The sequence below is a fragment of the Sarcophilus harrisii genome, chromosome 4 (assembly GCF_902635505.1).
Source record: "Sarcophilus harrisii chromosome 4, mSarHar1.11, whole genome shotgun sequence".
Classification (NCBI taxonomy): Eukaryota; Metazoa; Chordata; class Mammalia; order Dasyuromorphia; family Dasyuridae; genus Sarcophilus; species Sarcophilus harrisii.
Window position 1 is genome coordinate 430,317,716 of NC_045429.1, and position 27,839 is coordinate 430,345,554.

General features: G+C 36.9%; 1 protein-coding gene and 1 long non-coding RNA gene across 2 annotated transcripts; one reads left to right on the forward strand and one right to left on the reverse strand.

Moving 5' to 3' along the window:
- Window positions 1–10,692, forward strand: LOC116423448. Its single transcript, XR_004234065.1, has 5 exons — window positions 1–464; window positions 572–636; window positions 3,449–3,775; window positions 4,413–4,569; window positions 10,396–10,692. It is a non-coding gene; the product is annotated as an uncharacterized LOC116423448 (long non-coding RNA).
- LOC100919171 (C-C motif chemokine 3-like 1) lies at window positions 1,468–3,630 on the reverse strand. The gene is made up of 3 exons (XM_003770003.4): window positions 3,537–3,630; window positions 2,417–2,531; window positions 1,468–1,824 (listed from the first exon to the last, which is right to left on the reverse strand). The coding sequence occupies exons 1-3, from the start codon at window positions 3,610–3,612 to the stop codon at window positions 1,677–1,679; spliced, it is 339 nt and encodes a 112-aa protein (XP_003770051.1). The 5' UTR covers window positions 3,613–3,630; the 3' UTR covers window positions 1,468–1,676.
- Window positions 10,693–27,839: the final 17,147 nt, after the last annotated feature.

Sequence of the window (27,839 nt, forward strand, 5' to 3'; positions counted from 1 at the left end):
CATTTATTTTGGAGTAGCTTACATTTCAGTGAGTGAGTTAATGTAGATAGAAAGATGGGGGTCAAGGAAGGGAGGTTTACTCTGGGTTGTCTGAGGGATAGTGAGTGAAGTCATAGTACAGCTGATTGTCACATCATTTCCAGAAGTAATAGTAGCATTGAACTGATTGAGATGCTTACATCAAGAAGGTAAAGAGAACGGAGGGCTGAGTTAAGTAGATTGTTACAGGGCACATGGCAAGAGGACAACTGAGAAGTATATAGTTCTCAGATAGTATATAAAGCCAAGTCAATTCTAAGGCAGATTCAATACTAGGGGCTTTGTGAACAATCAGGTCATCTTGCCTGAGGAATAAATTTCAAAGCTGAATATATCAACTTCCCTTGGGCAGGGACTTTGGAGACCCATAGGTCTCTAGATTGAATGGGCAGCAAGATGATGTCTCATTGAAACTTCAAGACCAGGTGGGCACAATTCTTGGCTCTTTCCTGTTCTTGTCCCTCACTTCTGCCTACCCAGGAAATCTGCCTTCTTTACTCACTTACTTCCTTTATTTTCTCTTGGGTGGTAGAATTCTACTTGATGCTTTGGAAAGTTGGCAGAATACCCTTGTCTTCTGGAGAGAAGGTTGGCCAAGTGAGTAATTTTTGTATTATTGAAAAGGTGTTAGCATGTTGAAGTAAGACTTGAGTAGGGAGTGGAGGATCACAAGAGTTGCGTATTTATTTATTATTATCTATTTATCTATATATCTATCTCTCATTTATATTTTTATCTTTCCTTCTTATTTTTTCTTTTCTATCTCTTTCATCTATGTAGCTATCTATATCTATTCAACTATTTTTCTTCTTCATTTTCTTCTTTTCTTTCTTTCTATTCATTCATAGCCTCTATCAGTAAATCTGAAATGTCATTTTAAAAGTTGATTGGTCCATTGGTTCCCAGGGAGTAGAAGGTCTAGAAAGGCAGCTTTTAAGTTAATATAGGGAATGACTTTTAATGTGGAAGAATAGTCTTCTATTCCAGTAACATATCCCCTCTCTGTGGAGTAGTCAAATTGGGAAATCTTTTGATCTAAGGGTAGGGTAGGGTAGGGTAGGGTAAGGAAGGGTAATTCCAGCTTCTAATATAGGTGTATTTCCTAAAAATCTTCGGACTGAGATTCTAAGACTTCAGAATTCTAGAACATATAGTTCTGGAAATGAAGCACATAGTACACATAAAATTACTTTGATGGCCTGTGAGTTCTAAGTGAGAACTTAACATGTTCTTTGTGGATTTGCCCTGAAATGAAGACTTTCTCATCTAAGCCAGGAAGGGTGATAATCATAAGCTTTTTGCCTTCTAATAACCAGCTGTCCACTCCATCCTTCACCTCCCACCTTAGGAGCTGTAGTTCCTTCATATAGTCACAAGAAAACACTGTGGTCAGATTTTATAAACAAAAATATATTTTCAGTTCAATAGCCGTAGTGTAGACTTGTTTTTTTAAAAGATCATTCTACATCAACATCTTTTTTTTTTTATAAACACATATACATATATGTATATACGAAATAAAGATGCAAATATTTGTCACACAAAGTTAAACATTAATAATTTAAATAAAACTAAACATATTTAAATTATAATAAAATGTTGCAAAGAGTAGCTTTGGGAGGTGGAAGGGAAATAAATTATTCAGTGCTGCTTTGGGTAGAAAAAGTTGTCAGAAATTCTGGACTCTGGGTCTTGGCATTCTTTTTGTCCAGCTGGTTCTTGATGTCCTGGACCCACTGTTCCTTGGGGTTGGTGCAGATCTGCAAGCCGCGTCTGGTCACAAAGCTGTGGAAGAATGAATGTCTATTGAGTGATTTTGTGAATTCAGCCCAGAAAGGTGAGACATTCTATCCTAAGTATTTCCCTCAGTATCCTGATTCTTCCAGAAACTAGGATGAGACATTGATAATTAAAGACAAAGCCAGATGTTGACTTTCAGAGTTTCATGTCAGAACAAGTGAAGCTAAAGTTTCAGAATGAGTACTAGGTCATCTGGGTATAACTTGAGAAAAATGCTTCACCTCTCTAGGGCCTAATTTTCTCCTTTGGCAATAGAGGAGGCTGGACTAGATATGTGTACACTAACCCTTCTTCCAGCTTCAGCTTTCAATGATCTAGAATGATGTCTAGAGTTTGAATTAACATCAGTCAAATTGATTTCAGTATTCATGGTGTTTATTACTAGTAGCCACAACCCTAACAAGGAAATCAAGTCTCATGTTTGACCTTAAAGTGATCTAAAGATCTGACCTTGTTGTATTCCCATTCCCCCAAACTCATTGGCCAAATCTGATTTCTGTCTCCTTTGGGACCCTACTTCTGTAGTAAATTTCCAGTGTAGAACAATAGATAAGGAGGAAACATCTAGTTTACTTACACTAAACCTTCCTTGGCACATCTGCTGCTGGTGGTCTCATAGCTCACCACTAACTTTGGAGGTATCTTCCTAGTGGTGAATTCAAAGCAGCAAGTAGTTGGGGTGCTAGGACCCTCTGAAAGAATATCAAGAAAGAAAGAATGGTTAAGAATACTTTCTAAAACTTTTTTCCTTGCCTTTTTCCTTTTTCTTTTCCTCTTTCCTTTTCCCTTTCCTTTCCTCTTTACTTTTCCCTTTCTTTTCCTTTCCTTTCCTTTTCCTTTCCCTTCTTTTCCTTTCTTTATCTTTCCTTTCCTTTACCTTTCATTTCCTTTTCTACCATTAGTATTTCAAGAAAAGGAAGGGGAAAAAAGGGAAAGTATGGAGCCCAACTTCTTCATATCTAATTTCAATCACCCTTCTATAAAGCAAGCAGAGATTCCAGAGTGAAGCTCATGTTTTACATGAGAACAGTTCTCCACAATCTGTGACCCATTCTACATTATTTCAGACCACATATTTTAGTTTTCTCACCAATGCAATGGGAAAGCACCATAATAATACTATTCCATTCTAATCTGACAAGTCTCTTGGTGATGCTGTTCCTTAAAAGTATTAAGGATGAATTAAACTTTAGAAATTCAGAACCTCAGTTTTCTGTCACTTTGAATCTCCAAACAGGTACCGGGGAGGAGATGTCACTGTGACCTTTATGTCCTTCCAAAGCGCTATCCATGTGCTGAAGTAGAGGACAGCACTTTTAATCATACAGTGTCAACCTCGTTTAATGTCAATTTAAGGTTCCAAACCTCCAAAAAATTTTTTCTCAAATGGTTCCTGCCCAGTTCCAGAAATATTTTTGCCACCCAGCAGGGAATTTCTCTTCAAATTGAATGCCCATTATTTCAGGGCCTTTGGGGATGGTAGCTAAAATGAGAATCAGTTCTTGAGAAAGACTGATAGCATGAAGTATTAGAACTTTGGCCTGGGATTAGACACCAGCTCTGCTGCTAAATGGTTCTGAGTGACCTTAGCCACATTTTTGGCCCTTAGGTTTCCTTTCTATAGATGCTACATCTACATCTCCAAAATGAGGGAAACAGAGCTGAGAATGGGAGAGATGAAAGAACCAGACACGTACCGGGTGAAGCATGAACCTGACAGCAGAGGGCAGCAGTGACGAGAACCAGGAACAGAACAGCTCCAGAGACCTTCATGATGCTGTCAGGGAGGAGGCAGCTTTTAGGATGAAGTTCAGCAGCTTCTAAGTTTCTGCCTCTCTGAATGTCCGACTCTTTTCTCCTCCTTTTTATCAGGGAGAGAAAGGGCTGAAAGAGGAGGAGGGTCCCACTCCCTGGGAGACGTCATGAGGAAAGAATGGTGAGGAGCCTCCTAAATCTGCTGAGCACAGAGCAGGACCTCGGGGAGTTTGCCAGGAAGTGAGAGAGGGAAGCTGTGGCCGATGACTCTCAGTGATTTCCATTTTGGTGCTGAGACAATACAGCCGTGCCAAAGCTTGCTACCACAGGAAGTGAGCTCCCTCTTAGACTATTCTTTAAAGGCTAGCTCTCACTAAGGGAGCTCTTTCCCCAGAAAAGCGAGGGAGTAGGGAAACTGATTTGGGAAAAGGATGAATGGTGATATTCCAAAGTCCTTACACATTTCTAAGATTTGGAACAAGAGTAGACTAGTTTTGTTTTTTATTTATTTATATTTGCTGAGGTAATTGGGGTCAAGTGACATGCCCAGGGTCACACAGTTAGAAAGTATTAAGTGTCTGAGATCAGATTTGAACTCAGGTGGTCCTGACTCCAAGGCTGATACTCTATCCACTGTGCCACCTAGCTGCTCCTGAGTAGTCTAATTTTGAAGGAAAGATGAGAAGGAAGGGGGATTTCTCCAAGCATGAGTGTGACCTCTACTAAGCCTCCTTACCTCATATCCTCCTTTTCAGATCTTCAGGTTAAAGGTGGAGATTGAATTAATTAATGGAACAGAATGCTCTTTTCTTTCTCAGATGGGCTCCTTCTAGGAAAAACTTCAGATAAGGAATGGGACAGAAATGTGAGGAGGATCACATAGATGGCAACATCAGGAGTTCATACTTTATTCACTAGGTACTAAGGAGTCCCAGAAGAGTTTTGAGCTGAAGAGTAACACTATTAGAATGGCAGGTCAGTCCCCTGTAGTGATGCACTATTTTTTCAGCCTTGTATAATACTTCCCTTCCCTGCCTCTACATGATCTATAAATTGGATGTTTTCCCAATCTTTTCTCGCTCTATCTTCTTGCACTTTTGTACCTTTGAGCATGAAGCAGTGTCATCTAAAATAATGATGAATTTGAAGTCAGAAAACCTTTTTTTTCCTTTCAAAATCTGAATCAGCCACTTACTAGGTCTTTAATTTTAGAGAGGTAATTTCCCTTCAAAAGATCTTGGTTTCCTTTTTTAATTTTTGGTAAAATAAGGAAATTAGGAAAGCTTCAAGCTTCCTTCCAGCTGTGACATCCTATTATTTATGGCAAAAATATTTCCTAATTTTATATCATGTGCAGTAAGTTACCAAGACCAGATTCAAATTCATACCCAATGATGGGGCAGATTTCTCATAGTTGCTCAAGGCTATGTCCTGGGTCCTCTTCTATTCTTTTTCTATACTAATTCACTTGGTGATCTCCTCAGGTCCTAAGGATTCAAACATCATCTCTAAGCAGGCGACTCTCAGATCTGCTTATTTTCTCCTGTCCATAAGTTTTATAAACTGCTTATTGGATATATCTAAATGGATGGCCCACAGAAATCTTAAATTATCCTAGTCTGTCCCCAAACCAAATTTTCCTCTCTTTTAAATTTATCTATTGCCACCAGAAATACTGCCATGTTCTCAAGCACCTGAGCATCTGGGCTCACTATCTAGACATGATCCTTGAGGCCTCATTTTCTTTCTTTCTTTCTTTTTTAAAGCTTTTTATTTTCAAAATGCATGCATAGATAGTTTTCAACATTTCCCATTGCAAAACCTTGGGTTCCAAATTTTGCTCCCTCTCTCCCCCCACCCCTTTCCCTAGACAGTAAGTAATCTAACATATGTTAAATATGTGCTTTTCTCCTATACATATTTCCACAATTATCATACTACACAAGAAAAATTACATCAAAAAGAAAGAAAATGAGAAAGAAAATGAAGTGCAAATAACAACAAAAAGTGAAAATACTATGTTGTGATCCACACTCAGTCCCCACAATGCTCATTCTCTCTCACACTGCTTCCCTCTCAGTATAAAATCTGTTGCCATGCCTGAATGGTATTGCATTGCTAACACTTCTTGTATTTGGCCCCTTCTCTTTTCTGACACTTTCACCATTTTGGTGCAGGTCCTAATCAAGTCATATTTGGATTATTGTGGCAGCTTGCTGGTGGCTCTCCCAGCTTCAATTCTCTCCAAACTTTAGTCTGTCTTCTACTTTCCTGCCAAATACAATACTGATTAGACCATGTCAGACTAATTTTTTATTACTCTTATTCTGTCAACTCTTGTGTCTCTTTATTACATACTCGATCAAATATAAAAGTCTCTGTTGGTCTTTCAAAGTTTTCAATAGCCTAGTTCCTTCCTATCTTCTCAGATGTCTTACATGTTAATCTTATATGTTAAGCTTACTCTCTGATCCAGCGACACTGCCCTCCCCTTGCTGCTTCTAAAGCAAGATACTCTATCTCCTGACTCCCCACATTTTTACTAGTTGACCAGGCATATGGAGTATTCCATGCTTGAAACATCCTTCCTGCTTCTCTCTGCCTTCTGATTTCGCTGGATTTCTTCAAGTCTCAGCTAAAGTTCTGCTTTTGGTAACAGCATTCTCCATTGCTAGTGCCTTTCTGCTGAGATTATGTCCAATTTACCATGTATAGATTTTGCATGTACAAAGTGATTTGCATGTTGTCATTTTGAACAGAATTTAAGATCTCTGAGGGCAAAGAGATGTTTTTGTCTTTCTTTAGTATCCCCGGTATTTTGCACAGGGCATATAGCACATAGTAAGCATTCAACACAAGTGAGCACGCTTATATCCAAAGTGTTCAAGGACATGAATTATTGAAGTTTTTCCCTGTTCTTCCTTTCCTGAGCTTCTTGAGGGCAAAGAGCTTAGCTGACACTGAAAACATATATAAAATATATATAAATACATATTTATACGTATATATATATACATAATATATAAAGCCATATTAATATCAGGTGTGAATGCAGCTCTTCCAGTACGATTTAAGGAAAAGACCAGAACTTATTTGTGTATGTATGTGTATGAAGCATTTAATGTTAAAGGGATAGCTGAAGTTGAAACACATCTAGTATTCTCAGGATTTCCTTCTAAACTCTAAGGATTTCTTCCATTTGGGAAGATATATTACCATTTTCTAGTGGCACCATTAGGCTTTCAGTCTTGCTCCCCATCTATTATGGGAATGGTTTAGCATGATGGAAAGAGGTATTTATTTCAAGTTAAAAGGACCTGAATCCAAATTCTGGAATGTCTACTTTTTAGTAGGAAAAGTATGACCTCTGATAAGTCATTCTCTTTTTCTTGTCTTTGGCTATGTCACCTGAAATTTAGGAACTTGGATTAGGTGTTTCTAATACTCTTCAGCTCTAGATTGTATGAATGTCAGCATGTAATAGATAGACATTGGAAGGTATATAGGAGCTAGAGGTAAAGTATTATAACTTTCGTCTATAGTTAAACTAATAGAATTCATAATATTAGTTTAGTCATTCTTCCCTTTCCCCCAAATTAATATATGCCAAGTGTCTTGGAACTGGAAGGGAATTTTTAGGTTATCAAATCCATTCTCCTGATTCTGCAGATGAGGAAATCAAGGCATAAAATGATTAAATGATTTGGTCTGGAGAATATAACTGGTAAATGTTTGATATGTGATTTGAATTTAGGACTTTCTGATTCCAGATTCAATGCCCTATTCATAATACTAGATGTACCTATAGGGACACCTATCAGTGAATTATTGTCCTCAAGAAGAAACCATTGAGCTAACAAATATTACTGAATTCTGGACAAAATCCTTATCTTGCAAATGTTTATCTCATATCCAAGGATTCCTGTAAAGGGAGGATGATTTGACTAGACCAGAAATGTCAAAATCAAATGGAAACAAGTGCTATTAAACTATACATAAGGATCTCTATGGACTACATATTGACTTTGAAAAGAATATTTTAATATACTTCTTTTTTAAAAAAATAAAGTTTAGTTTGTTAAATATTTCCCAATTGCATTTTAACCTGGTTTGGGCCACACTCCAGAGTATTGTGGGACACATGTGATAATAAAATTTCCTCTAAGAATTACTTTGGCTGCATCCCATAACTCTGGGTGTGTTGTCTCCTTACTGACATTTTCTTTGATGAAATTATCCATTGTTTCTGTGGTTTGTTGTTTCACACACTCATTCTTTGAGATTAGATTATTTAGTTTCCAATTAATTTTTGTTCTGTTTTTCATGCTGTGGGAGCCATGTGGCCCGTGGACTCCCCATATGACATCTCTGGATTAAATAACTTCTATGGACTAAATAAAGCTTTATATAGTTTTATATATTTTCTATAGTCATTTTCCCCAAAATGTAAGCTCCATAACTGTAAGATTCATGTCGTGATGTAAAGAGAGAGAGAGACTTATTATTCATTGCAACCTTATTTTTTGCCTTCATTGGTTTAATTAGTATAATAATGATAATAATAATGCTATCTACATTAGGGAGTATTGTGAGGGAAGTACCTTGCAAACTTGGAAAGACCACTATTTTCAATTTATGATTTTATGTGCTGACCATACATTTACTGTTGGAATGAGCTTGGAGGAAGTGGTTGGGTGAGACCGGACAGGAGATTAGATCACTGGAGCTCTTTTCTTCAGACATTGTCTACCTCCATTCTCTACAACATGAGCATTTCTGAGAAAGAGGGAGTTGGGATCTTATTTGCATGCAGCTCTTACATTTTAGTCACTGTGATAAAATAGATTGAGGTAGATTTTTAATCTATTTATGTTCAGAACTAAGAGATTTCTTTCCTTCTTTAAATAGCCTTTTATTTTTCCAAATACATGCAAAGATAGTTTTCAATATCCAACTTTGCAAAACCTTAATATCCAAATTTTTGTCCTCCCTCCCCATCCCCAGACAGTGAGCAATCCAATATATATTTATATGTACATATATATGTATATATGTTTAACATGTACAATTTTTCTAGACAGATTTCCATATTTTTTCATGCTGTGCAAGAAAAATCAAATCATGCTGTGGAAGAAAAGAACAGAAAGAAAAAAACAAACAAGCAAACAACAACAACAAAAATATACAAATACTATGCCTTGAACCACATTCAGTATTCACATTCAGTTCACTCTCTGGATACAGATGGCATTTCCACCACAAGTCTTTTGGGGTTTCCTTGAATCACCTTATTGTTGAAAAGAGCCAAGTTCATTATTGTTGATCATCACATAATCTTCTTGATGCTGTGTGTAATGTTCTCTTGGCTCTACCGACTTCATTCAGCATCAGTTTATGTAAGTCTTCCCAAATCTTTCTGAAATCAGCCTGCTCATCATTTCCTATAGAACAATAATATCCCATTATATTCATATACTTATTGTCATTCCCCAACTGATAGACATTCTCTCAATTTTCTCTTCCTTGCCGTTACAAAAAAGGGGCTGCTGCAAACATTTTTGCACATGTGAGTCTTTTTTCCCTCTTTTGGGATACAGACTCAGTGGAGACATTGCTGGATCAAAGGTTATGCACAATTTGATAGCCCTTTAGGCATAGTTCCAAATTGCTCCCCAGAATGGGTGAATCAAGAACTAAGAGATTTCAAAGCAGACAAGGAGAGACAGAAACTGCTGTGAAGGTAGGGTGATGGGTAGCTTTTGCACATTGCTCTATTCAAAACCATACTGGACTGAAAATTAAGAGACCTGGGTTCCAATCCCATTTCTGCTACTGTTGTGACTGTGAATAAATCAGCTTCAATTTGCTCCTCTATAAAAAGCATGGTTCATACACATTGATTTCTGAAGTCATTTGATTTTTCTCTTGCCATTCCTCCAGTTCAACTCCATCAACATTTTTTGAACTATTTTGTGTAACACATTCTAAGCTTTGAGGTTACAGAAATGAAACAGCAATTCTCTAAGGTTCAAGGAGTTTAGAGGGAAGGTATGTCTGGTAAGCAGATGGTTGTTATTTTTTGTTCTTTGTTCTTATAAAGGACCAAGACTTCAGGAAGGTGATGTCATGACTTGCAAGTAAATTGCCCGTAAGAGAGCCAGAACTGTGAAAAGTCATCAGCTTCATTTCCTCCTTCAGAGCCATCTGGGTCCTGTGGCAAACTATCAATCAGCATGACTAGTGATGGCCCTGAATACATTGGGAGACTCTGGTCTTTTTAAGCTAAGAAACCTCTTACTGTAGATGCAGTGTTAAGGAGTCCTATCCCCACTTACTCTGTTGTAGAATCCAGATGATATATCTCTAATATTTTTGCAGGCCACTCTTGCTAGTGGTACCATAGAGACATTTGAAAAAAGGGCCTCTGGGATATCTGAGCCATAGGACCATCTTATTTTAGTGAGGGGACTTCAGAGAATTTGGTTAGGAAATGAATTTGTTTTGTAATTTCTCTTCTTGAGTTTCACTTTTGAATCCAAAGGCTAGAAACCTTCCTGCAAACACTTAAAGTGAAACTTTAGGACTTAAGTTTCATAGTCTTCCTGGTTATTCTCCAGCAGACTGGGCAGCTGTTCTCTTTCTGCTCTGCCAGTTTCTTCTTCATGGGGACATGGTTGGTAGAAGAGGTTCTAAATAATTTCGATGGACCGATAATAGCTACCTGGAAGTGTTTCTAGCCTTTGTTCTGCAAATAACTTATTATATTTTCTTTTTCTTTTTTTATTCTACTTCCATTTCCAGATCCTGATTCCCTACTAAAAGGTCATCTCTTATAAGAAAGGAAACAATGAAAGAGGAATGAAAGAAAGGGAAAAATTAAAGGAAGGAAAGAAGAAGAGAAGAACAAAAGACAGGAAAAAAAGGAAGAAAAAATTCACTAGAGCTAAATAATATATGAAAGAAATCTGACAGTATATACAATATTCTACATCCATAATCCTCACTTCTATAAAGAAAAGAAGGAGATATGTTTTCTCATCTCTTCTTCTGGGTCAAAATGTTTTTAAATATGGCAACTAGGAGGTACAATAGAGTGCTATGTGTTGAGTCAGGAAGATCTGAATTCAAATTCAGTCTCAGGTGCTAGCTGTGTGATCCTGGGGAAGTTATTTTCCCTCAATTTCCCTCAGTTTTCTCATCAGTGTAATTAGGAAAATAATTGCATGTACTTTCCAGGGTTGTTGAGAGGTTCCAATGAGATAATTATTGTACAGTATCTGGAACACAGTAAATTATAGAATATTCTGTTTCCATTCATATTGCTCTCGTTGGGTATAAGTTCTGCTTACTTTTCTTGATATCAGTTCCTATAAATTTTCCTGTCCATTTCTGAGTTTTTCATATTCATTGTTTTTCATGGCAATTCATAGCCCATTAATCCATATACTGTAATCTGTTTAGCAATCTCCTGATTGATAGGCATCCATTTGCTTTACATTTGTTTGCTACTACGAAATATACTGCCATAGTTTGGTGTATAAGGGATTTTTCTTTCTCCTTTTGATGTCTGGGATCTCTGGGTCAAAGGCTTTTAAAGACTTTCTGCAAAAAAATTTATTTAAACTTGTTGATATAGTCTGTTTTTGCATCACCTTCATTTCCTATTTCTCTCTTTTTCCACTTCCTCAACCAAACTCCATGAAAAAGCTATCTGTAATTATTGCCTCACTTCCTCTTTTCTCACTTTCTTCTAAACCTCCTGAAATCTGGCTTTCATCCTCATCACCCAACCGAATTCGCTTTCTGCAAAGTCACCAAGAGTCTCTTGATTGACATGTCATGTGCTTCCCTCCCCTGTATCCCAATCTTTATCCTTTCTGACTTCTCTGCAGCCTTATAAAATCCTCCTCTATTTTCTCTCCTTTTTGGGCTTTCATGACATCTTTCCCTTTAGGTCCTTCTCCTACCTATTAGGTCACACTGTCTCAGTCTCATTTGCTGCTTCATCACCTATGTTAAGTCCTTCTAACTATAGGGGATAGTGGCATTCTTTTTCCAAAACACAGCCAGGTGATAAAAGTTCAAATCTTTTATTGTGTCCTTCAATATAGCCCGGTTAGCTCAGAGACCTATCTCTCTGCTTGCTTCCAAGAGCTCCGCCTGAATGTCTCCAAATGCAAAGGTTTGTTCTTCCAACTCCAGCTAGCACCAAGGTAGAAGATATGATGAATCTCTCTTGCCTCAAAGATAAGGCTTGTAGGCTTTCTTGCACAGTGCTCCTCTCTGACTCCTGGGAATGCTCCCAAGTAACTCTCTAGTAAACTCTCTCAAGAAACCTCTCTCAAGTAACCCCCAAGCTCCAAGAGCTCCCTGTATATATATATATATATATATATATATATATATATATATGATCTTCCAAAGGTTAACTCCACCTTCTGGAGGGAGAGGGATTCTGGGTTATCTCCCAGAGTGCTCTCTGGCCCTAAGGGAGGTGTGAATTCGGTGTTTCTTTCTAAACCCTGAACTCTCCCAAACGTGTGAACTCCATTGAGTACTTAGATACTTATGAGCTCTCTAAAGGTATGAATACAAGCATTGTTTCCATCAGTATTAGCAACTTATCACCTTGTAAGGATTCTCTCTAAGGTGTGAACCAATAAGCACTGTATCAATTCTATTGAGCTAACACCAGGATTCTGACATCACTCTTGAGTTTTCACCTTGTTTCAAGTTGAGTTGACATTAAGATTCCAAGGGGATCCCCAAGACATTTCAGGAGTTCTCTTCTTTTTCTTCTCTTATACTCTCTCATTTGGTGTAACCATCAGCTTCCATGGATTGGATTATCATCTCTATGAATATGACTCTCTAATCCACAGATTTAGCCTGTCTTTTTTCTGTTATTTTTCATCCCATCATCACCTACCTCCTGGATATCTTGATGGTGTGCCCCATAGACATCTCATACTTGACATATCCTAAACAAAGCTCATCACCTTTCTCCTAAAAATCTACCACTCTTCTGAAGTTACCAAACACTACTGAGTATAGCACCTTCTTTCCAGTCAGCTGGGTTTATAAGTCTTTTGTCTTATAAAGTCTCTGACTTTCTATTCTCCCTCATCATATGGATCTAAATGATTACCATGGCAACTCTCCTTCCACTTCATCTTTTGTATATAGTTACACTCCCCACATCCTAGCTTAAATCTTTAGCTTCTCTCCAATGGACTACTGCAATCACCTCTTAATGGGTCACCCTGATTCAAGTCTCTTCTTGTTCCACTTTCAACTTCTACACAGCTGACAAAGGGATTATCCTAAAGGATAATCTGAATATACCACTCCTCTACTCAATAAATTAGAGTGGTTTCCTATTAACTCTAGTTATAAATTCTTCCATTTAATATTTAAAACTCTCTGGAGCTTTCAGACTTCTTACATAATATTTCCCTCAGTGCATTCAGTGGTTCATTTAAAACTGACTTCCTTGCTCTTCAGACATGATAGTTCACCTGCCACTCTTAAGCCTTATGTTGCTTTTCTGCAGTACCTAGTGCACAGTTCTCCCTAAAGGAATCCCTGATTTGTTTCATAAAATTAGCCCCTTTTATGAGCCCCTAACCTGCTAGTGCCTTTGCCCCATTCTTAGTGTGCTTTATCTACATTTATATGTAGTCTGTTCCAAGAGTCAGTATAATTTTAGACTATTAATTCTTGATTTAAATTATTAAAGATTAACTGAACACTTTTGGGATACCCTATATGTGCATGAAACCTTCCAAATTAGACTGCAAAATCCCCTAGAGCAGAGGTGTCAAACATACAACCAACAGGCCACATATAACCCCTAAAACTCCTGAATTTGGCAGGAAATATTACAATTTAAGTATAAAATGTAACAAAGTAATTAAAAACTCAGTGGAACGTAATGCACATATGTGGTTTTCTAGATCAATATGAATGGTTTAGTGGTCCCTGTTTCTATTTGAGTTTCACACCACTGCTCTAGACAGAGAAAATGGTTTTTTTTTTCCATTTTTGTATCTTCAACAACTATTACTGTATATAACATATAGCTGAGGTTTAATAAATGCTCATGAATGATTTATTTCCGAAAAAGTCTCTTCCTACTCCTAATGCAGAGCCATTCTTTGTATAAAAGAATAAAGAAAGAAAGAAAACATACAGTAGTATAGAAAAACTAACCAACATATTAATCAAATACAATAATATATTCTGACAGTGATTTCTTAAGTAGCCCCAAAAGGGCTCGGGACCTAACAGATGGATACTTAAATATTTCAAGGATCTGTGACACTTTTAATGTGGGTGTTCTATCTGTCAAAAGATCAGGGCTCTGCTCTGCTCTGACTTAGACAGTGAGCTTCAAAAATGTTGCCATAAAATGATCTATGCTTTATGGTCAACTGATAATAAGCCTCTCAAAATATAATGAGGTTAGTTCTCAGATGATAGTCATACAGTCCATTATCAGGACCAGGGAAATTGACTGTAGAGAAGAAGGATTAAACTCCCATCTTTACATCCAGACTCTGCCACAGGTTTACATAGAAATTATAGAATCATCTTTGTGTGTGTATGTGTCTATCTCTTTATCTATGTATTTATCTATATATGTATATGTGTATCCTCCTCGTCCTCTTTCTCCCTATCTCTTTTTCCTCACTATCATTCCCCCAAACTCCTACTGTTTAGTCATCATGTTAACTCCCTGCTATTTAGTAACTACTAGTAAGACAGCTCAGTCTCTGGAAAAAACAACAATTTTTCAAGTGCAAAGTTCAGTCTGTTGAGCCCAGTTTCCTCTTCTTGCCCCCTCTTCACTAATATATTGCCCAAGTCCTTTAATCAACAAAAGTGATGAAAGGAATGGAGAAAAGTTACTTTAAAGTTAAAGAAAAATAAGGGCTCTTTAGCGTGGAACTTTAGCTAATATATAACTTTTTTCCCTCTTTTATGTTCATTATTCATGACTATTGACCTAAGTAATATCCATCATGATTTTTTTTAACGCTCTATATAGTTTTATATTGATGCTTTGTCAAATGTCAAATCCTCTCTCAACATGTCACTGGAACCTAGAATCTGGTGTGATCTATTCTCGAGTGTGACCCATCTCTTTAACATTCTCAACAATCTTCCTTCCATCCTTCCACTTCTTAATTCAACTGAAACCCAGCTGTACTTTGATAATACTCCCCCATACACTTTTTTTCCATCATCTTTTCCAATGAAGGAAGCACTTCCTACCTTCTTTCCTACTCCCAGGGGGAGGTTTATAGGTCAGCACATTCCTTGTTCCTCATTTCCATTAAAGTCATTATTTTTATCCTTCCTTCCTTCCCATCTTAACAGGAAGAAGTAATGTATTCTTTCTTGTCCAGGCTACTAAATCTAGTGTGAGCTTTGGCAATTCCCTTAATATTTATAGGTCTCAGGTTCCTGTTGGGCAAAATGAAAGTTGGACTACATATTGTGTAAGATAGCTTATCGGTTTAGATCTATGCTATCCCACCTCAGACGCTTCTTAGGTGGATGACCTTGGACTATTAATTTAATAATGTAAGTTTGTCTCAATTGTTTAATGGGGATAATGATGGCATCTGCCTTCTGAGATTGTTATAAGAATCAAATTAAATATTTGTAAAACATTTTATTAGTACAGGGCCTGACATATAATAATCTTTATAGAAATACTAACTTGCTGTTATTTATTATTAGTTGTTAATCCCTACTATTATTAGATTCCCATAGGCAAAGAGAGGAAAAAAAAACAACAAAATGAAAGACATCCCTAAGTTGAATTTCTTAATTTTTGACTCACTCGAGCCAATCTTCAGATTTTAAACCATACTCTAGTTTACTTTCTTTCTTCAATAGGATTTTATTTTTCCAAATACACGTAATTTCCAATATTGATTTTTGTAAATTTTGTATCCTAAATTTTTATTTCTCCCTCTTTTACTTCCCCTCCCCAAGACAGAAGCAATTTGATATAGATTAAATGTGAATAATCCTTTTAAACATATTTCCATATTTGTTATGTTCATGTTATCTAGTTTTGATAAATAGAAAATTTTGTTCTTGGGATTCCTTGGGAATTTTGTTTAGCACATTATATTTGGAGTGGATGTCTTTCCCTGATGATGTATGTTAGCAATCAAATGCACACCCTATTGTGGTCTTCCTAGCTCCCACCCCCTGCTTCAAACTCAAATTTCACTTTTTCTATGAAACCTTCTCCATGTCCCAACTCAGAAACAATCTCTTCCACCTCTGAATGCCCAACCACCACTCATAACGCTGCATTTCAACTCATATTGTAGAGATCAGTACCTCAATTTTGGCTCTCTAACTAAACTCTGAAATTTTTGAGGGCCAGGACTGTGTTTTGTTTTCAAATTTAAAACCCCTTCCAATTTCTAGGTTGATGTCTTCTTGGTCATGGAAAGTGCCTAATTAATGTTTTCTAAAATCATTTGAATTGATCTGAACCACAGTCTCATTTTTTTTTTTCAAATGACTCAGGAAAGTTAAGGGACTTACTTGTTCAAGGTCATAGAAGAACACACTCAAGTTTCTTTGACTTATTCATCTTATTTCAATCCAGAAAGATTTATCTTTTTTACTCCAGAGAACAGAATCATTTCTTGGAATTGATGAAAACACTGTCATTTTTAGTTTTAGAAGCTCAGTGTCTGAGGAGAAAGGAATGAATCAAAGAAGCATAGACCTTTGGGGACCTATTAATTTCTTTCTAATTCACTGTTGGAATCCAGCTATGTAGCAGAAATTTTCTCTCCTCCTGGAGGGTTGGAAAGAAGAAGTGGGAATTCCCAGACTGTGTCTATGTTGGAAATTCCCAGCAGATGTCCAAGAGGACATTTTTTGGCTCAAAAACTCCTGGAATGTTGAATCAAGTCTGAAAGCCTACTTCCAATTCATATCCTGGGCTAGAAGCCCATTTTTTCTGGTTATGCTCACAGTTAAGAGTGAAAATGACTAAGCAAAGCTTAATAAGTCCTTTTATGGGGTACATATAGAAGGGTCAGGGGTTCTTGAAAATGAGTAAAGGGCCCCAAAGGCATACTAGAAAAGAAAGTTTTCATCCTTTTTTAAAGTTTATTTTCTCTTTCACCCACCCTTACTACTGCCTTCACTCCCAGATGAAGGATGGAAATTTTCTTTTGGTGAATAATCACAGCTTTCTTGTTGGACTATTCTCCCTTCCCTACATCCTCCCATGGATTTCTGGTTTAAAGAAAAAAAAAGGAAGTGAAAGTGAGCTTCCTTCGAAAGGATTCACTCAGTGGTAGTGCCCTCTGCCCCAGCCTGTGCATCTTGGACTTAGATTAGAGAACAAGTGACAAGTTATGTGTCAGTTCCCCGTGACCTCATGTTTACTGCTTCTCATCTCTAACTTTCCATGTCATGGTCCAATGAGGTAAATTTTTCAGGCCTTTGATGAAAGTCATTATATTTTTTAAATTTAAAAAGTAACTGCTATGCAGTAATAATGAATCTTTTATTTATCTCCTGCAACTTTGAGTTTTGGAGGGGTTCATATTTGGGGTTGGTAGGTATGGTAATATTCTCAGACAACTCCCTTGCCAAGTTGCTCCACATTCCTTATCTAAGCTTCAGTATCCCCCATGTACACTGCCTTCATCTTCTCTTCCATCCTCTCCCAGGATGGTCAGATTACTCCCTTTCTGCCTTGGTTTTTATTTACTTCTTTCCCACTGAGACTCAATAGTCTCTCTAACCTCTAGTCTCATTGTTCTAGTTACTGTCCATGGGAGTCATTGACAGTCCGATTTAAAGGTAGAAATGAGAGGAAAATGACACAGGAGAAGGAAAGAAAAGAAAAGAAATTCATAGCGGAAAGAAGAGGAAAGGAAACAAGGGACAAAAATAGGGTAAATTAGAACATCCATTGTTCTGTGGAATTCACTTTCATGATAAAGATTGCCTTTCTCTGTAGTCTGTGTTCACTTCTTCTCCCCCCTCCTCATCCTCTCTTCATCCCTACATAGGATTATTTTTGTCATGAGGCTGGTAAATGATACAGTAGGTAAGAGCACTGGTCTTGAAGTCAGGAAAGTACTTATTTCATAGAGTAGCTATAATGAATGCAGTCTTCTGTAAATCTGAAAGCACTATATACCTTCTGACTATGACAATAATGATGATGATACATATGAATGAATAATTCATATAGCCTATATCATGGCACAGAGTGGAAATGGCACCCCTCAAGTTAAATAGCTATGTCTCAGAGAGGTGCTGCTGATGGACCATATAGTGGGCCTATGGCTAAATAAAAAGAGCATGTCAAGCTGGGTAGCATCTGAGAAACTACATAGTACGTTCCATGTTGATGTTTATGTTGATGTGCTATTCATCTAATCATAGAATTAAAAAAAAAACAGCTTTGCAGAGTGAACACACACAGTCACATCATCTTATACAATATGAAATATTCAGTTCTTGTGGGCTTTCATCTTTCTATTTTGAAGAGAAAGATATCTTTCATTGGCAATTTTCTGAGGTCAAAATTTACTATTACAATCACTCAGCATTTGGTTTTACTTAGTGTTCTTTTTCATTTACATTATTGTAAGAACTATGTATATCGTTCTCTTGATTCTATTTATTTCATTCTGCATCAGTTTGTAAGTTTGCCTATGTTTTTCTGTGTAAGCAATATCAATAATTTTTAGTACAATAATATTCTATCACATTCATATGCCATAATTTGTCCAGCAAACAATGGAATACCATTTGTTTCTGGCTTTTTAATTTATCATTAAAAAGTGCTATTATGAATTTGTTGACATACTTGGAACCTTTCTTCATGATGCTGACTTCCATGGGGTAGAAGACAAGGAGTGGGATATCATAATAAAAGACTAGGAAAAGTTTAGTGACTTCTTACATTGTTCCAATTTATTTCCCGTAAAGTGTTCATCTGCATGGCTTTTCTCAACCCCATCCAATATTAACTAGTATTTCCAGCTTCTGTTATTTGTTAGGTATGAGGTGAAAGATGACTTATTTCAAATTCAATTTATCACATTAGTAGTCATGTAATTATCATTGAAACCTTTGTGAACCATGTCCTTTTATACATCTACTGGGCTATCTAGGTTTCATATATTTGCGTTAATTCTCAGAAACAATGTTGCATAATGGATAACCATCCTCAATGTAATACTGGCTGTGTAATCCTCAACAACAACAACAAAAAAAAACAAAGCTTGTCTCTGACAAGGAAGAGTACGGAAGTGAGATAAGTGAAGTGGAGGGAAAGAAAGAGAAGATAAAGTTAATATTTTGGAATTATTTTTCTTTCTCATTGTGAAATGCTGCACAAAATAAAAGGGAAGCATTTGATGCCAAAATCAGTTTGTTTGTTTAGTCCCACAGCTGTTGGGGAGAATCCATAGTTGCAAAAAATTGGCTTAATTCAAGATGCTATTCTTCCTTACTTGTGTGAGCTTTTAGAAAGGATGACAGAAGAAAAGAATGCAGATGGCAGGTGGGCAAGAAGTTAGTTATCAAGGCCAGAAGTCACTGGGCCCAATAGACTGTTGGTGGAGCTATAAATTAGTGCAATTAGTGCAATGATTCTGGAAAGCAATTTGTAATTATGCTATGAGAAGACTCTAAAATGGCCATACTCTTTGAGTCAGTGTTCCTTCTGCCAGGTAAATACCCCAAAGTGTTCAAAGACAGCCTTATTTGTGGTAGCAAATATCACTAGAAAAAAAAATAGATGCCCCTTAATTAGGGGCTAAACAAGTTATAGTTTGTGAATTGGAGTAATAGTGAATAAATGGGAGAAATGATGTATATGACAAATATAAAAAGGCATACTAAGACATAAAAAATGAATGAAAAATACTTAATAGGTATTTGTGTACCAAATGTTTGATAAACAATAGGGCTGCAAATGTTAAAAACAAAACAATTCCTGCTTTCAAGAAGTTCACTTTAATTGGGAAAGATGACACATATATGAGTTCAACTATAAAGGATATGGAAAAAACCAGAAGTCCCAAGGGTGTAACAAGATATTTATAAGAATAGGGAGCCTGGAGGTAACTAATCACTATTATCACTGGAGAGGAAGAATGAATTTAAGGGTGGAAATATAGTAGGGAATTCTCGGTTCCCTCTGACAAGGATGTGGATACTGGGATCACAGCCCAACCAAGGTGAGAAAAGGAGAATGGGATATTGGCAAGAAGGCTAATGACGAACTGTGCATACCCTTTGATCCAACAGTGTTACTACTGGGCTTATATTCCAAAGAGATCTTAACAAAGGGAAAGGGACCTGTATGTGCAAGAATGTTTGTGGCAGCCCTCTTTGTAGTGGCCAGAAACTGGAAACTGAGTAGATGCCCATCAATTGGTGAATGGTTGAATAAACTGTGGTATATGAATGTTATGGGATATTATTGTTCAGTAAGAAATGACCAACAGAATGATTTCAGAAAGGCCTGGAGAGACTTACACGAACTGATGCTGAGTGAAATGAGCAGGACCAGGTGATCATTATATACTTCAACAACAATACTATATGATGATCAATTCTGATGGACCTGGCCATCTTCAGCAATGAGATGAACCAAATCAGTTCCAATGGAGCAGTAATGAACTCAACCAGCTACACCCAGCGAAAGAACTCTGGGAGATGACTAAGAACCATTACAATGAATTCCCAATCCCTCTATTTTTGCCCGCCTGCATTTTGGATTTCCTTCACAGGCTAATTGTACAATATTTTAGAGTCCGATTCTTTTTGTACAGCAAAATAATGGTTTAGTCATGTATATTTATTGTCATTTATATTTTAATATATTTAACATCTACTGGTCATCCTGCCATCTGGGGGAGAGGGTGAGGGAAGGAGGGGAAAAATTGGAACAAGAGGTTTGGCAGTTGTCAATGCTGTAAAGTTACCCATACATATAACCTGTAAATAAAAGGCTATTAAAATTTAAAAAAAATTTTTTTTCACCAATAGTCATTAAGAAAAAAAAAACAATTAAAGTTGTCCCCAAAAGCATAATGTTTGCTTTGGAACAGAATCCCTTTTTTCTTAAGTTCATTACTCTGGGGAACATTGGGAACTGATGCTTATTCACATGGAGATTGGACTAGGTAGCTTCTGAGATGCTTTATCATTCTCAGGATCTAGACTGAACAAGGATAAATGAATGATTGAGAAATTGCTTAGATATGTGACATGAATGAAGTACTAGATGTCTGAAAGTATGGAACCCCAAAGCCAGATACCATGTCCTAATCAGGGTAGAATAGTACTGAGGGAATCCACAAGCTGACTCAGCCTCTTGTGAGTTCTCCTAGCGGGCAGAGACTGTCTCATTTTTGTCTCTGTATTCCTGCCTGATTTGAAGTAGGATCTTAATAAATGTCTGATTGATTGATTTCTTAATTAATATTAACTAGTTGAAAGTCATTCCAATTTCAGTTGAGAGTAAGTTCCTTGAGGGCAGGATTGTCTTATTTTTGTCTTTGTATCATTATTGCCCAGCATAGTGCCCTTCACGGAATAGGGGCTTAATAAATGTCCATTGCTTGGTTATTTATTCATGAACTGCCATACTTCCCTGAGCTCCTTTTTCTGGAAAGTAGAATATTGCCCTCACTTCCCTTGGAGGTCCCCCCCCAAATTCTATAACTTGATGTTTTTTTTCCCTTTCTGAGGAGGTGATAATAGATTCAGTATTGCCAATAGATAATAGACCTCAGGGACAATGCCTGAGCACATGTGATTCTTAGTCAGGTCAGAAGTTAGAACATCTACTTCCTCTTCTGCTGTTGCCTCTTTGGAGGGAGAGGGAGGAGCAAGGTACCAGTATTCTACTCAGTGAACACAATGACTGATTTTGCCTTCTTAACCTCTGCCAAATCCACATCATCCTCATTCTCCTTAGTCATATATATGACAGAACCAAATTCTTTTTATCTTCATTGCTTTGACTAAACATATAGCCTTACTTCCCTTTCAGAGATTTTTTAGCATCTATTTTTTTATGGTGATTTTTTTTCCAGTTCCCCATTTGCCTTTCTCCTCCCTGTCCATTCATAAATTTCCAAATACATAGAACCAGTAATTGCGTAAAACACTGAGAATGTTTCCGCATCAGTTAAAGTTACCCCCAAAGCAGAAAATTTAACATTTTTCCAAAGGTTTTAGGGGAAAGATTTCAGATTCTTCAGCAAATATATGTATATATATATATATATGCAAAGGCTACCTCTTTTTATTGTGTTGTAAAGGAAATATTTCTCCAGCTATCTTTGAAGTCAGGAGTTCCTAAGTATGGAGAACCAACTTCTTAACAGAACCCATGAGCAGCAATGACAGTCTCTCCCTCTCTAGGTTGTCATCTATCTCCCTTTATTCTTTATCTGAGCAAATTACAGCTTCTTGACTTATTGACAAAAAGCTTAGTAAGTGCTCTTCACTCATTGAGTACCTCCTGCCATAAAAACAGCATGGAAATTGCTTGTACATTTGAAATAAGAAGGCATCTTAAAGATCATCTATCTGAATGATTTTGAACAAATCACTTAGCTTCTCTATGTTCCAGTTTCCTCATATGTAAATTGAGGGAATAGACTTGGAGTTAGGAAGATCAAAATTCAGATCTTTTCCAATGCCCTTGCTAGCTAAGTTGGGTGATATAAGTATTTATATAGCACCTGCTATGGGAACTGTGCTAAGTGCTTTTTACACAAAGGATTGCATTTAATCCTCACAAGTACCCTGCAGGTAGGGTAGGTGCTATTATTACGCTTATTTTATAGTTGAAGAAACTGAGACAAGCAGAGCTTAAGGGATTTATTCAGGATAACATAATTCATCAATGTCAGAGGCTGGATTTAAATTTGGGTCTTCCTGATTTCAGGCCCCACTTTATTCCCTGCACCACCAGCTTCCTCTAGTATTTACCTATGATGTTTTTGACAAGTCATTCACCTCCCCAATTATACAAGGATGTATTGGATTTAATGTCCTTTCATTTCTCAGTTTATGAGTCTATGATTCCCTTATTTGAGGGAAGTAGGAATATAATATATATGATGACATTTAAATCCATAAAATCTTATAATTGTTTTTTAATGTGCTGCATAGATATAAAATGATCACTTCCCTCATTTTACAAAGGAAGACATTGTACATGTCTCCCCTAATAGAATATAAGCTCCTTAAGGACAGGAATTAGTTTCATATTTGTCGTTTTTTTTAGCCCCCACACAGCATAGTACCCAACCCATAGCAAGTGCCTAATAAATGTTTATTGATTATCTGATAAATTGGGTAAAGCCCAGAGCAGACACATTAAGGTCAAGAAGACAGTAGAAGAGTCTGTCTCAGAATCTGGTGCTCTCTTCACCATAGCTCTTTCAGAGATTGGTAAAGACCCAGGGGATCCAGATAGAACATTTGGATATGGCCCTTGCTGAGTTAGAAGTATTTATCACTCTTAACTTCTGGCTGGCTCTCCAGAGTTGCAGTTAATATCTGGGCTTTGAAGATGTTTGGGTGGAAACCATTGTCATGAGTCTTATAATGCTGGGAATATTGTGTGGGTTGTTTTTTTAATTGATACTGGAAACATGAAGAACTTTGCAGAATTTATTTCATCCAGTAGCTCTTGGAAAGGGAAGAGGTTTTGGCATATTTTCTTCCATTTTATAAGACAGGAAAATTAAGGTCCAGAGCAATAAGCCATTTCTTTGTCACACTTAGATTTCCTCAAACTTGATGGAGAACACATTGTTGGCAACCCCAAGGAAAACAAGGAGTACTGGTTCCTTCTACCATCATTCTCTACTCTCTTTGGAAGGTAGAAATGGAAGCAAGAGAAGGGTCTTGTTTCAGGACTCCAATTACTTCCTAAAAGATTACTCACTCCTATTCTTCCAGGCATCTAGGATATGAGCAATTTCTTTTCTTTCTTCTTATTGGGAATCAGTTTTTCCCATCTGTAAAATTGGAGGGATTGAATTTGATCAGGGGTTCTTATCTTCTTTCATGTTATGAATCTGTTTGGCAACCTAGTGAATTCTATGAACTTTTAAAAAAATTAAAAAATTAAAAAAAATTAATACAATACATAGGATTATGAAGAATGTCAAGTATATGGAAATATAGAAATCAAAATATTTTTTTAAAAACTGAATTCAGGGACTCTGGGTTAAAAGCTCCTGGAAAAATGATTTCTAAAGCTCCTCACATTTCTAAACCTGTGATTTTAGATGATTTCTTTACCTCCTACAATCTCTAAATCATATACATCAGGCAACAAGATACTGTGGAAAGATCATGAATTGTGGAGTCAGATAACCTGGCAAAAAGTTCTTTTAATGAAGCCCACAACTTATATGATCTTGGGCAGGTAATTTTCTGGTATCATGCCATAGTTCCTTCTGTAAAAATGAAAGAGTTGAACCAGTTAGCTTTGAATGTCCCTTACAGCTTAGGATCTTTGACCATATGACCCTAAATGGCAAAGATCAGAATAAGCTTTCAATTCTAATGACTTTTTCTCTAAGTCTCATTACTTTGGTTATAAAAGGATGACCCTCCCTCTCATTAACAAGGAGGGATTTTTTTTTTTTTATTTAAGGAAAGGGAGGATTACTTGGTCTTCTGTCCTGTCTATGACTTGTTTGTACATAGTTGGTAGCATGTTGTTTTCTCCATTAGATTGAAATTCTTCAGAACGGGGACTGTCTGCCTTTTTTTTTTTTTTTTTTTTTTTTGTATTTTAAGGGCTCAACACACTGTCTGAAACAACACAGGTGTTTAATAAATGTTTATTTACTGACTGGCCTTTTGAAGAGAACAAGAAAACAGAATAAGATAGGGAAAGAGTGATTTAGCCATCTCCATGCTCTCCAAAAAAAGTACTAAAGACAGATCCCGCTAAAGGGCCAGGGCTTGGGTTGGGGGGAGTTAATAAAAGCCTCATATAGAAGGTGAATCTGGAAGGAAATCAGAGATTCCAAGATGAAGAGGTGAGGAGAGAGAGTAGTTCAGTCAGGGACAGTGAGATGAGAGGGTGATTTCTTGGGCAAAGACTTGGAGACAGGAGATAGAATGACATGTAAAGAACAACACAAGGATCAGTTTGGCTGCATTGTAGAATGTATGAGGGGGAATTACACACACACATACTGACACACATATATAAAATAGATTGAAATAAGATCATACAGGGCTTTAATGGGAGTATATTTGATTGATTGATTTACATTATTAATATCTATAATGGGAGTTTATGTTTTATGTAGTTATTCATATTATATATATTTATATTGAATGAGAGTTTATATTTGATTTATATATTTATGTTTATACAAATATATTCATATAAATATATTTATAATTGGAATTAATTAAGCTGAGTAGTAGAAAGGTCAGATCTGGTCTTCAGGAATAACATCTTCCCAGTAGTGAGAAAGATGGCTTAGAGGTGGAAAAGACTGAGTAAGAGAAACCAATTATGAGTATTGTAGTAGTCTGGATGAAAAGTGATTTAGGTCTGATCTATGAAATAACATAATTAAAGAGCTTGAGAGACTTATCATTACCTCTAGCATCAAATATAAATTTCTATATGGCAAATGAAGCCCTTCATAACATAGTCCCTTCCTTTCTTTCCATTCTTATAGTTCACTCCCCTCCTTATAATTCCGTATTTCAATTTCCCTGGTCTCCTTGCTGTTCCTCACACATGACATCCCACTCTCACCTTTTGCACTTACTGTCCCTTATGTCTGGAATGTTTTCCCTCCTCACCTCCATCTCCTAGCTTCTCCAGCTCCCTTTAAAATTCAACTCTACTTCCAGTTTTTGCAGGAAGCCTTTCCCAACTCTCCTTCCATCGTCTAACTGGTAAAACTTTTTCTCTGAGGTTACCTTTTAGTGACACTGTCTATATCTTGGTATATAATTATTCATATGCTTTCTCTTCTTTCTCCCTCCCCATTAGAATTGAAACTTCTTGTAAATAGGAAGATTTGTTTTCTTTTGCCTTTCGTGGTTTCTGTAATGCTTAGCATAGTTTCTGGCACATCGTAAGAGATTCATGAATGCTTATTGACTGACCATAAACCAAACTCTTCACAAGATCTAGTGAGTCACACTGGCTTTGGAAAGGTTTTAATTTAAGGGAAAAGTGGCGCTGAAAAACAGCTAATTTGCAAGTGGTTTCTACACTATTTTCATTATACTGAAATCATCCTTGACTGTGACAAGGAAGTACAAATCCTGGCAGGTTCTGCCAAACTGGAAAGGCTTTCATTAAGGGCCTGGTGAGGGATCATCTATCTTCATCCCGGACTGGCTTGTTGAGTTGAAAGAGACTCTCCATCAGGTTTGCTGCATCAACTCTTGGAGATGCTCCATAGAAAGCTCCATGAGAACAGTTTTCTTTTTTTTTTTTTTTTCTGTCCCTCATATTTACATTCCTAGTTCCTAGGACAGTAAAAAAATGTTCTAAGGGAAGAATAGGGTCAGTTTCACTGTAGAGAACACTCATATGGTAGATCATAGCTGCTTATATAAGCAACCAATCAATAAGCATTTATTAAGCATCTATCCTGTTCAAGCCTGTGCTTAGCACTGCAGATATGGGAGACACACAGAGAAACAGAAAGACAAAGAGACACAGAGCCAGAGAGAGCCACAGAAAACAGAGACATAGAAACAGAAAGTGAGACTGAGAATGAGAAAGAAATAGAGTGAGATGGAGGCAGAAGGCTAAAGGAAGAGAGAAGAAGTAAGGGGAAAAAAGGAAGTAGGAAGAGAAGGATGGAGTAGAAAGAAGAAAAAGAACAAGAACAAGAAGAAAAAAAAAGATGATGATGATGATGATGATGATGATCTTTGCTTGGATGCTTCTACTGAGAGGGAACTCACTACCTTACAAGATAGCCTATTTTACCTTTGGGGAATGCTAATGGGAAGGAGAAGGATAGAGGAAAGAAGAGAGAGAAAAAGAGAAGTAAAGAAAAAAACAAAGTCCTGACATTATAAATTGTCTGTCAATGGGTAGCAGAAATAATAATATCCTTTGCCATAGTAAATCTCAATTATCATTTAAAGAATTTCAAAACAATTTTTTGAGCCCAAATTGGCTAATGATTTTTAAGGAAGACATTTTTATGCTAGAAAGCATTTAGATGAGTGTGGATACAGCTAGTGAAGTATCATATTTTCAGGACATATGAGAAGTGGTGGAAGGCATTGCAGATATCTGGCCTAGTGAAGAACATAAATGTGACATGATGTTGCTGCTTTCAAGAATTTGGCAGATACATGGAAACAGATTTGACCATGCTCAGCTTGGTCCCAAAGGGACCAAGTTCACTCACTTTTTTTTTATTTTTCCCAGAACAATCTTGATCAAGAGAGATGTGGTTAGAAAAGACTGATGATGATTATGGAAGCTCTATTTTCCTAGAAGGAGGATTTTTAAGAGAGAAATTGCTTCAGGGAGTGGCTTGACAGAGTTCAACAGAATATATTTAGAAAGAAGGTAAAAGTAACCTGAGAAGAAAAATAAAAATGCAAGCAAACAATAATAGAGAGAGTGTAAATGCTATGTTGTGGTCCACACTCATTTCCCAGTGTTCTTTTGCTGGGTGTAATTGATCATCACTGATCAATGGGCATCCATTCAATTTCCAGTGTCTAGCCACTACAAAGAGACCTGCCACAAACATTTTTGCACAAACAGGTCCCATTCCCTTCTTTAAGATCTCTTTGGGATATAAGCCCAGTAGTAACACTACTGGATCAAAGGGCATGCACAGTTTGACAACTTTTTGAGCGTAGTTCCAAATTGTTCTCCAGAATGGTTGGATCTATTCACAACTCCACCAACAATACATCAGTGTCCCAGTTTCCCCACATCCCCTCCAACATTCCTCATTATCTTTTCCTGTCATCTTAGCCAATTTAATAGGTGGGTTCACCCATTCTTTTAAAATTATAAATTCTTGAAGTACAAAAAAAGTCAGTTTTTTAAATTTGCTGAAAGCAAGAACTAAGATAGGTATGTTTTCATGGAGTAGAAGTGTGAAAAATATGGAGCAAGAGGCATACTCAATCAGTGTATAGTAGGCAAGTATGATGCTACCAAAGTGGACAGCTCTGGTGCTCAACCA